Source organism: Rhinichthys klamathensis, unplaced genomic scaffold (assembly GCF_029890125.1).
Source record: "Rhinichthys klamathensis goyatoka isolate OS25496 unplaced genomic scaffold, OSU_Roscu_1.1 h1tg000123l_1, whole genome shotgun sequence".
Classification (NCBI taxonomy): Eukaryota; Metazoa; Chordata; class Actinopteri; order Cypriniformes; family Leuciscidae; genus Rhinichthys; species Rhinichthys klamathensis.
In genome coordinates this window covers 3,239,891-3,252,845 of record NW_026606660.1, presented here as the reverse complement: position 1 = coordinate 3,252,845, position 12,955 = coordinate 3,239,891, and the positions used below count along the sequence as shown (strand labels likewise).

General features: G+C 37.2%; 1 protein-coding gene across 4 annotated transcripts in view; it reads left to right on the top strand.

Annotated features, from left to right (window-relative positions):
- prkd3 (protein kinase D3) overlaps nt 1-12,112 on the top strand; it is a 102,872-nt gene extending 90,760 nt beyond the window's left edge. For all 4 annotated transcript variants that reach the window (XM_056255899.1, XM_056255898.1, XM_056255897.1 and 1 more), the window contains 9 exons: nt 1,266-1,557; nt 4,837-4,889; nt 5,142-5,214; nt 5,967-6,073; nt 6,222-6,383; nt 7,880-7,978; nt 9,751-10,018; nt 11,543-11,628; nt 11,716-12,112. In XM_056255899.1, coding sequence (XP_056111874.1) covers nt 1,266-1,557; nt 4,837-4,889; nt 5,142-5,214; nt 5,967-6,073; nt 6,222-6,383; nt 7,880-7,978; nt 9,751-10,018; nt 11,543-11,628; nt 11,716-11,889 — 1,314 coding nt within the window. In that variant the 3' untranslated portion in view covers nt 11,890-12,112. The remainder of the gene's footprint in view (nt 1-1,265; nt 1,558-4,836; nt 4,890-5,141; nt 5,215-5,966; nt 6,074-6,221; nt 6,384-7,879; nt 7,979-9,750; nt 10,019-11,542; nt 11,629-11,715) is intronic.
- Nucleotides 12,113-12,955: the final 843 nt, after the last annotated feature.

The window sequence follows — 12,955 nt, the reverse complement described above, 5'->3', positions numbered from 1 at the left end:
TCTGTGGATGTGAAGGTCATATTGCCATAGATTGAAAAAAAAAAAAAAAAAAAAGAAGAAAGGTTTTTTAAGAACTTATGTGTTTCTGTGAATGTTCCTGTATTCCCAGCTGCAAAACTAAAGTCAGGAAACCTCACCGCCCTGGGTGAGACTTCAGGGTGTGTTTAAGACTGTTTTACACACCACTTTATTATCATCTTGGCGCTCTGCTCGGGTCTTAAATCCTAAAAGACATGAACCCATACTCTTGGCAAAATAAGAGAGATTCACCATTATTGAAGCACTACATTATCCTAAAGAGAAACTCCGATCAATTTGGTAACAAATAGCGTCTCATTTGGCTTTATTGTAACGTTTTTCTTAGCTAAATTGATTGTGAGCCAAAGAAGCACACACTTCTCAGCAAAATGAGTAAGGAATATGATCCCAAAAAACAACCTTTAAACCTTATAACTTAAAGTACAGCGTGAGACATGATCATGCATTTGATTTCCATCTATAACTTAACAGAACCAGTCAGATTTGCACATTTGGAAATCATACTGTTCTCTTTTGAAGATTGAAGCCCTCTACTTTTGGTTTTTGGGTAAGGGGGTTTCAGGCCTTTCTCAGGATAACCACAGCCCACCCCCGTAAGTGTGACCATCTCCTTCATAATGTATCAGTGGCTAGAGTGAGACCTGCCTACACACTCATACACGTATACACACGCGCTTCTGCTGCTCTGCCCTGTAATCATGGGGCTCTTCATAGGGTTGGGTCACATGATTCACCCACCAAACCACAAGCACTTCATCTCATATTCAGAGAAGACCGCAGGCGCAGCATTCACTCTGATTGGCCACAGCTACTGTTTTCCTGAGCGCAAGTTTGGGGGCTGAGCAGAAGGTGGACTCTTAAGAGACTGCCTTTATCGGACTTGGCACATTAGGCTTTGCATCGTCAAAGAAGACTGACGCTTAACTCTGGATGGCAACCTTTATCTGCGTTTGTAGATGGTGCTTTTTTTGACATGTGATAAGGAAGATCTGTTTGAACTTGGAGGAACTACATGGCTCATTTCATCAGCCAGACACCATAGAATCGATGACTTTTTTAAGCCAAACTTCAAACTAGGCTGGAGATTTTTTATTCAGCATCACATGGATTCATTTAATGACTCATCTGCAGACTCAAAGAGCAAAGGTTGTTTAAGTGTTTAAACGGTCTTATCTAACTGTCAGTGAGTCAGTGTCTGAATTTCTGACTCATTGTCTGACCCGCAGGAGATTCCCCTGTCAGAGATCTTGCAGGTGGAGGTTGCGCGTGACTTCAGTAGTTTAGCCCTGGGAGGCAATCCACACTGCTTTGAGGTCATCACGGCCACCATGGTGTACTACGTTGGGGAGAACACCGGCGGCCCCCACCTCCACATACACAACCCTGCGCTGGCGGCCGGAGGCGTGGGGCTGGAGGTGGCCCAGGGCTGGGAGAGGGCCATCCGCCAGGCCCTGATGCCCGTTCCAGTAACACCACAGCCCAGCGTGGGCGCCGCTGCGGGACAGAATAAAGATCACAGTGAGTAGTAAAGTCTTCAAAAGTCTTTAAAAACATGTGAAGTGTTCACACTGTTCTTTTCCATAAGTTAAAGTGGTTGACAATTTTTTTTGAAAAAATTTGGTGCAGGATTTACTTTGAAACGATTTTCACTCAGAAATTGCTAGTAAATTTCACAAGTTATTGCAAAGATACGGCAAGTAACACAATGGATTAAACGTGAAATTTCGGAGTAAAAAAAGGCTGAAATAGTGTTTTCTTATAAAACGTACTCCAATGATCTTAGTTTTTCTTTATAACTTTAAAAAAATATATTTTTTTAAGTGTATGTTCCCAGTCGTACGATAGCTTTCTGTGAGGAAGAGACCAAAATGTAAGTTGTCATTGTATATTTTGTGCATCTGGCACTTTATGACACTTTATTCTTTTTTAGAAAAACGGTAACTTTTTTCTTTTTATAGATTAGGCGGTTATACAAATATGTTAAAGGGTTAGTTCACACAAAAATGAAAATTATCCCATAATTTACTCCCCCTCAAGCTATCCTAGGTGTATATGACTTTCTTGTTTCAGCCGAACACAATCAGAGTTATATTAAATAATATTCCCAGCTTTGTAATGGCATTGAATAGTGCCCGAGTTTTGAAGCTCCAAAAAGTCCATCCATCCATCATAAAAGTGTTCCACGTGGCTCCAGGGAGTTAATAAAGGCCTTCTGAAGAGAAGTGATTGGTTTTTATAAAAAAAATATTAATATTTAAAACTTTGTAAACTATAATCACTGGCTTCCAGCAACTGCTGTTCATGAGAGAGTGGAGTTCCGGCAGAAGGGTGACCTCTGACCCAACGTATGATGTAGGATGCAGCTCCTCTTCTCTTATATTGAATCCCTCATTTTTTTTTGAAATGTATTCATTTTTCTTTCTTCTCGTTTTAGACTTCTAATTCGTGACTGGCGTTTTGTTTTACTCTATCCTCTGCACTTCTGCGTTCTTCAATTCTCACCTAAGCTTACGCTAACGCCTACTTCTTACGCCTACATTACGCATATGTCGGGTCAGAGGTCGCCCTTCCACCAGAACTCGACTCTCTCGTGAACACGTGTACAGCCGTTGCTGGAAGCCAGTGATTATAGTTTTCAAAGTTTTAAATGGGGATAGTTTTCTTACAAAAATATTAGAAAATGTCATCACAAAGCTGGGAAGACCCAGGATATGTTTTGATATAACGATTGTGTTCGCCTGAAAGAAAGAAGTCTTAATTTATCAATTTTTTGGGTGAACTATTCCTTTAATAAAAAAGGTTCGGTTTAACATTTTGGTACAGACATTATTCTCAGTTGTTTGTCAAAGCACTATTACACACCAACAAAATAAAAAATGGCAAATCAAAAATCAGTAGATATCTCTTGTGTCCATTAATGTATTATTTAATCTACAGTTCAAGGTGTTTTGTTTTTGAAAGACATTCATACTTTTGTTCAGCAAAGATGCATTAAACTGATCAAAAGTGACAGTAAAGTGACTATTTTAAATTAAGTCTGTTCTTTTAAATGTTCTATTCGTCAAAAAATCCTGAAAAAAGCAGGTTTGATATTACATTAATATTAATGAGAAATGTTTCTAGAGCACTAAATCAGCATATTAGAATGATTTCTGAAGGATCATGTGGCACAGGAATACATTACATTTCTAAATATTTTAAAATAGAAAACAGTTCTTTTAAATTTTAAGTATATTTCACTACATTTACTGTATTTTTGATCAAATAATGGCAGCCTTGCTGAGCATAAGAGACTTTCAAAAACATTAACAAATCTTACCAACCCCAAACCTTTGAACGGTAGTGTAATAGTGTTACCTTAATTGCTACATATTGATGATTAAAATGCTGTACACTCACATGTGATGAAGGCCTATGTAAAGTGCTTTGGGTGTACAGTACAGGAGTACATATGAAAGCGCTATATAAATGCATTCATTCATACGTTTGGAAATCTTAAATGTTCAAACAAGCAGTCATTGATGAAGCAATGGTACAAACTGAGACAAGTGTGGCTTCCACACCACAGATTATGATTCAAGAAGATTCAAGAATGCAATTTTTATTTTGTTTTGTATGAAATGGATTTTTTTTTTTTTATGTGGCAGCAGTTAATGAACACGTGCATCTACATTGATAGGTCTCAGTATAAAGCCCAAGAGAACAGAAAAGAAGAAGAACAAAAACAGAAATGTACTGAGTGTGCCTTTAATCTGATGGTTGAATTGTGACTCTCGGGCAGATTTGCAGCTCTATTCTGGAGAGTGAACGGCTGAGCTTTACTCTTTAATATCCTGATGCACCTCCATTTAATTGTGTTGAGAGACAGAAGATTAAAGAGGTTTGACAGGTCTGGATTAATGAAAGCTGTTTAGTTATGAAACAAACACACTTTTAATTCAGTATTCAGAGGAGATTTCATCCCAGAGATGAATGGCATTCTTAATTAAGAGCTTGTCTGAAGACAAACGAATCAGATAATCAGAAAAAATAATCAGAAAAAAAAACACCTTTACAATTACTATGTCTAGCTCACCCTTCTTGTCATTCTAGTAATGTGCAATTTATTATATATTTCAGTTCGGATTTGCTTAAATTATTTTCACATGTTGCACAGGCAAAAGGATGGTGGAAAATATTAGCCTGGCAAGCCAGACCCACATCAAGATGTTGGGTCTGGGAACTCACCATTGGCAGAGCTCAATCCGAGGGGCGGGATAAACGGTAAAAAGTATCGGGATAAAGTATCGTTAGCCAACTATGGTCGCAAGTTCCATCGTTACCAATAGAGTTCAATGGAAATATGATCATAGTTGGATAACGATGCTTTCGGGAAACGCACTCCAGAGCGTTTTCGAAAGATTCGAAAGACCGCTATTCGCCAGCAGCAGCAGCCAATCTTTGTTTTCAAGTAGCAGGGAACCGTCGCAACTCTGTTAAGCCCGCCGACTCCATACACGATGTGATTGGCCTGACTAGAGTTTGGTTTTTCCAGCTCGAAAGCCAACGGAGAGTTGCTTGACCACCCTGGCTGCAAAATCAAATTTGCTGCCGCTAGGGTGCGTCTAGATTTGTAGGCTAGGATAATATGTCTACGGCAATCAAATTGATAAATGTCACATCACAATTTGTTGCATGTGTTGGATGTGATTCTAATTAAAATGATATATTTTTCTGCCTCACATATTATGAAATGCCAAGGCTAATCCAAATGTCTGTATTTTGTTTTGTGTGTGTGTGCGTGCATGTGTATTGCAGAGGAACTGTCCATCAGCATTTCTGTATCTAACAGTCAAATCCAGGAAAATGTGGTGAGTTTTGACTGTGTTTACTGACAATATTTCACAATTACAACCCTTATTATACACACTTCTGCTTGTTCGGTCATGGCCACGGTCAAGTCACACCGCAAGAAAATTATGAAAAGTTGAGAGAGGAAATTTAGGGTTATCAATCTCTAGATTGAGAAATTGTTATTGGGTTGAATGTACTGGTATTATAATTGTTCATAAATTATAGTTGATTTTAATATTTGTCTTCAACTTTGTTTGCTTTGTCTTTAGGACATCAGCTCAATCTATCAAATATTTGCTGATGATGTGTTGGGCTCTGGACAGTTTGGCATCGTTTATGGAGGTACAGAGGAAATATTAAGTATTATATATATATATTTATATATAATACACAACACTAGGGTTATTACAGTATTTAACATTTCTCCTTTACGATTAATTTAACTTGATGTACTAAAATAACTAAAACTGAAATAAAAAATAATAAAAAGTATATAGACATTTAAAAAAACAACTACATTTTATTGTGACAAAAACTAAAATTAAAAGGAAAACTGAAATAGAAAAATAAAAACTATTTGAAAATATGAATAAAAACTATAATAGTATCTGAATGATACTAAAATAACACTGCACCGCACAATAGATTACTTGATTCTGATAGGTCAGTTTTCAAATATTTAAGTTAAACTATTTTACTGACCATATATCTGCTAATTTCCCATATCTTACAGCATATTATTCTTCTGACATTCTAAAATCATTTCTCTCATTATATAAATCTTACAATATAAACTCTTATCAAATATAAATAGATTAGCATGAAATTATTTTAGAAGTAGCTGGATTATTATCCGGTCTCCTTTCAAGATCTTACAAGTTTGCTCTATCTGGGTTTCTTTTGTAGGGTTTATATACAGTGTCCCCTTACATGTACTATTTATAATATACACTCTTTACACACCAAATACTTTTCATCTCAATTTCAAATGATCTGTTGTTTTATAACTTGAAACCTAAAAGCCTTTTTTGTTAAATCTTTTCCTTAAAATGTGTTTGTGCTGCGTTTCAAATGATTTTCTATTCTGTTTCAAGGGAAACATAGAAAAACAGGCAGAGATGTGGCCATCAAAGTAATAGACAAAATGAGATTTCCCACCAAACAGGAGAGCCAGCTGAGGAACGAGGTTGCCATCTTACAGGTAATCAGTCTTTTTAACGTGATTATGGCAAGATAAGAGTTGTGGATGTGGACACCACCGCAAAAATGTTAATGTCTTCCTTAATGCATTATGGTAGAGAGAGCTGTTCTTTTTAATATATTTGACGTGGTTGTTCTTTTTCTTGTAGAATTTGCACCATCCTGGCATTGTAAACCTAGAGCGGATGTTTGAGACTCCAGAACGAGTGTTTGTTGTCATGGAGAAACTCCATGGTGACATGCTGGAGATGATCCTGTCCAGTGAGAAGAGCAAACTTCCAGAGCGCAACACCAAGTTTCTGGTCACACAGGTTTGCAAAGACTTTCCTTCTCCTCCTATCCCCTCAAATCAAATTTCTCCGTTTTTCTATTCTGAAGTGCATTTTGTTTAGATGAGGCAGTAATCTGGATGTCATCTAGAGCTAAATTAGAGCGGCGAGTCTGTGGGTTGATTAGAGCAGTTGGGCCCCTGGGGGCCGCGGGAGCTCATCCATTAGCCATGGATCTAAAGCCCCAGAGCTGCTGCCATGTGGTTAAGATGCTTCTGTCTGCGGTGTCAGGAGCCAGTGCTTCTATGAAAGTAAATGGAAACATTGAATGATTGTGATTTCACCCTGATAGTCAGTGACTTTGCTTTGGTTTAGGAATGAACATTGTTGTTGCTTTTGTTGTCCATTTTATACCCTGTACAACCCAACTGTCATCCTATCAAGTAAAGCATTCATACACTACTTTCAAAGTTTGGGGTCAGTAAGATCTGTTAATGTTTTTGAAAAAAATGCTTCTTCTTGCTCATCTAGGCTGCATTTACTTGCTTAAGAATACAGTAAAAACTAGAATATTGTCAAATATTATAACAATTTAAAATAACTGTTTTCATATTTTGAAATAGAATGTATTCCTGTGATCAAAGCTGAATTTTCAGCATCATGACTCCAGTCTTCAGTGTCACATGATCCTTCAGAAATCATTCTAATATTCTGATTTGCTGCTCAAGAAACATTTCTTATTATTACTGAAAACAGTTTCATATTTTTGGGAAACAGGGAAACATTTTTTCAGGATTATTTTTTAAGAATAGAAAAAAATAGTATTATTTTTATTCGTAAAAATGCAACTGTCACTTTCGATCAACTTGTAGCCACTTGCTGAATAAAGGTATTCGTTTATTTAAATTTAAAAAATGCAATTGACCCCAAACTTTTAAATGTAATGTAAAATGAGATGGGATAAGGTCAATAATGGATAATGGACATGAGTTTTGTTTTAGGTACTTAATCTTGAGCAAACATGTTTATATTTCCTCTTGCCTGTTTTACCTTTTACTGTGTTGAACTAACCTTTTTCTAGCACAGCATGAATCCTAAATAAGAATTTACCATGTTGTCACTGTTTCTCTGCTTCTATTGTGTTGAAAAAAATCTAATCTTTACATCTGGAACAGTACTATGATTAAGTGTAATATCCATGGGATGTGATGTTATGAATTGTTACTGTGTGTTACTGGCATTACCCTACAATGTCAGTCCAGAAAGCTAGAAAACTTGTCATATGTCATACTGTCATATGAAACTTTTAGCTGCTCATCTAGAAAGATTTCATATTTTGGAGAAATTCTCCGATTTATTCAATCAGACAGAGCAACATGACAGTGTTTCAAAGTTTCTGTTGATGATAATCAGAAACAAATCAAGGGTTTTTCTTTACATCTAAAGTGGATATTATTACATTGATGGCCAGTTAAAGCTTCAGAAACACCATCCAGTTGATAAATGCATGAAATTAAGTGTCTGCTTTACTGTTATAGATCCTTGTGGCTTTGCGACATCTCCATTTCAAGAACATTGTTCACTGTGACCTGAAGCCAGAAAATGTGCTGTTGGCGTCTGCGGAGCCGTTTCCTCAGGTAAACAACAGTGAATAAACCATGCTATCCTTGATGAATTACTATATAATAACACCTAAGTGGAGTTGGTGAACCTCAGGGGTTTAAAAAGTGAAGTCAAAATTATTTCTAAAGCACTTTTCACAATACACATTGTTTCAAAGCTGCTTTACAGAAAATCATGATGTTAATGTTTATAATTATCTTCATGCCTTATAGTCACATTTAGCAGATTAGAGCTAGACGATAATATAGTTTCATTTTGGGACTACACAAACAATCAAGCTGTTGAGATTTGCTATAGTATATATTGCTTTAAGTGAGTATACTGTACGAATGCAGATAAAGTTCTGAACATACTTATATCTTTATATAAAGACCTGGGTGATAATATAGTTACGTTTTGCAGCAATATAAATAATCAAATAAATTTGCTATATAGTATATTAATTTACATGAATGTAAATGTATGTATGAGGATAAGTATGGGATAATGTACATCCAGCCGGTTGTTATCTCAGAATAAACCCTGACAGGGCGATCAGGACGCTCTTGCATCACTCTGATGTGGGTTTGTTCTGAGATAACAACCGACTGGATGTACATTATCCCACTTATTACACGGCTACTTACCACATAAGTAAATAATTTGACGCATTATATTGATATGTTGACATAATGATATGAGTCTAAATATTTTATTAGCTCTTTAAATGCAAAGCTTCCGCTGAGAGAACAGTTGCTAGCAAGCGGCAAGTTCAAACTAGACGGACATTTAAGGGATACGGTAGAGTCTTACCACTTATTATTACACAGTATTTCGCCACATAAATAATTATGCTGATAAGAGATATTGATTTGAGATTTAACTGTTTTTAAATGTTTGTTGTCTTATAAATTAAAGTGTACAAAACTATCGTCTCAAAATGGCAGCAGCTGCATTTGTATGAAACGAGAGAGAGCGAGTCCACGATACCAGACATAATTAAACAACTGTACACAAAATATTGATTTGAGTTTAATATTTTATTAGCTCACCAAACGCAAAACTTCAATAAGGAAAAAACGTTCCTAGCCAGCGTAAGCGCTGACTTCAGTTACCCGGATGAGCCTGCGTTATCTGTTTTTACCGGCTGTTATCGGGAAATAACACACCGCTGGAAGCTGCGATTGATCAGTCAGAATCAAGTATTCCACAGAGCCGTGTAATAAAACTGTATTGTACCTGGAACATTTTTTTTTAAATAAAAAATTTACAATTAAAACAAATAAATCATTTACTATGAAAACAATCAAAATGAAACACTTAACAGGAAACTATTACATCTTTAATTTGTTTACCTGCATGTCTTGTGACCGTTAAACAACATCAGAAAACCGTATACATGCAATTGTGTTTTTAAAAGGGATGGTTCACCCAAATATGAAAATTCTGTCATTAATTACTCACCCTCATTTCATTTCAAACCCATAAGATTTTCATTCATATTCTGAACACATATTTGTTATGTCCCTCCATTGACAGTCTATGCAACTACCATTTTTCAAACCCCCAGAAAGGTAGTAAAGGCATCATTAAAGTAATCCATGTGACTCCAGTGGTTTAACCTCAATTTAATGAGGCGACGTGATTGCAAAACATACTTTACCACTTTATTTGCTAAATATAATATTTATATTGAAGTATTAACTTCTCATTGGAGTAAATGCTTTGGGTCACATCTGTAAATCCACATTTGAAATCCCCTGTAACAACACATGACTGAACTCGACCGCTTGCTCTCATGTTCCAGGTAAAACTGTGCGACTTTGGGTTTGCTCGGATCATCGGGGAGAAGTCTTTCCGGCGCTCAGTGGTGGGAACACCAGCGTACTTGGCCCCGGAGGTGCTGCGCAGCAAAGGCTACAACCGTTCCCTAGATATGTGGTCAGTGGGAGTCATTATCTACGTCAGTTTGAGTGGCACCTTCCCCTTTAATGAGGACGAGGATATTAATGACCAAATCCAGAATGCAGCGTTCATGTACCCTTCAACACCCTGGAAAGAGATCTCTGCAGACGGTAAGTCCCCTGCTTTACTGGTTTACACCTGAACTCATACATAACTACTTCCTAAAAAATTTGGAAGTGTTTTTGTTACAAAAACCATGGGATAAAATAGTTGCAGTTGCAACCAAATATAAACTGGTCTTAAAGGCAATAATGTATGACCGTTCTACAAACGACTGAGGTGTTTTTCATTTGAATATGTGTGTGCTATACTGCGTGGTTTCTATCTTTTGCGGCAGAAGAAAGAGGGAGATGTCTAGATGTGTGTCAGACAGCAGGCAGACTGTCCACCCCCATGTGTGTTTAGAATAGTTCTTTCCGCCCGAGACCTGAGAGATTATACCAGCCTCTCCCAGTTTCAGTCTGTCCTACTCCTCTACAACTCTATAAATGTCATTTCTCTGTCTCTACATTTCACATCATTATGATTTAGTTTTATAGCTTGGTTTATTTTTGTGGGAGCAATTATACTTAAATTCATCATTACATTAGTTTAATTTATTGTTGAACTGTTTGTGAAGGAACCCTCTGTACAGCTCTATATCTGTTTTACATTTATATTACTGCCGTTCCGTTCCAGATTCTGGGGGTCAGTAATTGAATTTAATTCAGAATTTTCTATTCATCAAAGAATCTTAAAAAATATAACCACAAAAATATTAAGCAGCACAACTGTTTTCAACATTGATATAATAATAAATGTAAAGTAAATTGCATTTTGTATTTTAAATTTTACAGTATTCCACAATATTTCACATGCTCTCTGTCAACTGATCGATAGTTTATACTTTTTTTTATCAAGTAAAAGGTCTTTTAGTATAATTGTACAAACGTCCACCTTCAGCTCATGGTTCACATGTCTTTTTTGCTGTGAAATCTTTACTCATTTTTATAAAGTAAACGTAAGTTTAACCTTTATATTAGTAATGTTTCAAAATAAATATGCATTATTTCATTTTTTTTTAAGAATCATGTTCAAATGTGAGAATCATATATGATCCATCAGGCTTTTGAGGAACGTTTATTCAGCGTTGTTCATCTCTCAATAAAAAACTACAGAGCTTTGATCATAAAACTAAACACTTAAATATCATCTTAATAAGACTTAATAGATATTATTAGCAGATATAGAATGGCAACTGATATTTCTATGCATTTTATGTAAGTAGTCTATTATACTGCTATAATAGCATTTCAGCATTTCTCTTTTTTTATATATTGATTTTTCAATGGACTATTTTTCCATATGTCAGGCTTTACTAGGGTTAATTATGCATTTCAAGTATAGGCCAAATATATTTTCTGTATATCTGTCAGTATATGCCAAGTATTCTTGTCTTATTTTTCTATTTAATGTCTTTCTTATAAGTATATCTCTGATATGTAAATAAACCTAGAATGAAAGTATACTCTCTTTTTTAGTATACTAACAGCACGCTTGAATAAACCTTTGTATGTGTTCAGATTGCTCTTTTGGTAAATGCGGCCCAGATCTGTAATTTTAAAACACCCTTATCGTGTATTTGAACTCCACAGCTACAGATCTGATCAACAATCTTCTCCAAGTGAAGATGAGGAAGCGTTACAGTGTGGATAAGACTCTCAGTCATCCATGGCTACAGGTAAGCAGCCTAGAGACCTGTAAAATCCCTTCTGAATGTTTTATTACAGCTTTATACCTCAACCTGTCCATGTGTGCGCTGTCCCAGGACTACCAGACGTGGCTTGATCTGCGAGAGTTTGAGACGCGCAGAGGGGAACGCTACATCACTCACGAGAGTGATGACGCACGCTGGGAAAAGTACGCTTTCGAGCACAGTCTGATGTACCCTAAGCACTTCATCATGGCTCCAAACCTGGACGATATGGACGAGGACCCCTAGTGGCCATAGGAGCTGAACTGAGAACGGGGTCATTTGAAGACAGCAACCTGTTAATGGTGTGTCGCTACGGAGACTGAAACACATCAGCAATCTGAAGCGGACGATGAGGAGAGCAAACTGTCTCGAGGCCAGTGAGGTTGAGCGCTCTCGGGATGTCCGCGAGAGTCATGGAAACTGTGGATCCTTTTTCAGAGCGTGGAAGTATTCAATGGAAGTGCGTTCAGAAGTCTGAATAGCCGCGTTTCCACCGCAGGAACTTTACCCAGGAACTAGGAACTTTGGCCTGGTACTCGGTGTGTTTACACCGCAGGAACCAGGGTCTAAATGAAGTTCCGGGTAGATATTTCCCCCTCCGAAAGTCCCTGCTCGCGAGGTAGTACTTTTTCAAAGTTCAGGAACTTTCGCGGGTGGGGCTTGTGCGCTGAACATGCTGATTGGTTGTGTTCACGCCGCATTATGATTGGATAACTCCGCGCAGCATTTTATTTTAACCGGAATTTTTAGAATCTATTGCAGTTCGTGGCTTCATGCAGTAATGAAGTTCCATGCAGTAAGAGTTGTCTGTCTGCAAATATGGAATTTAATAAAAATAAAAAAGGCAGCTGGACCGACGACGAGATTCAGGCTTTATTAAGCGTATTTGCGGAAGAGAAATTTTCTGCGCGTTCGTCCCAGCCTTCTCACGGTCAATGTCCGCAATAGCTGATAACATACGCTGTCTAATTTTAGATCTAACGTTAGCATTACGAGCTTTCTGAACACGCTTTAGTATCAGTGCTCGTCTCTTTTCTGCCGTTTTGTTAATTACCTGGTTAGTAAACCAATACATCTCAAACAACTGCAGCACAGTGTGAATCTCTTCCATATTTATTATAAATGTGGCGCTCAAAACTGATTACTGTCTTTTACAGTCTACTGTCCGTCACAAGCAAGCAATGAGCAGTCGCGCGCAGTTTACCCGGTACTTTAGACCGCGATGTAAACGCAGAAAGCTACCGGTCTGGGGCAAAAAAAGTTCCTGGGAAAAAAGTTCCTGGGACAAATTGTTCCGGGCAATTGCGGTGGA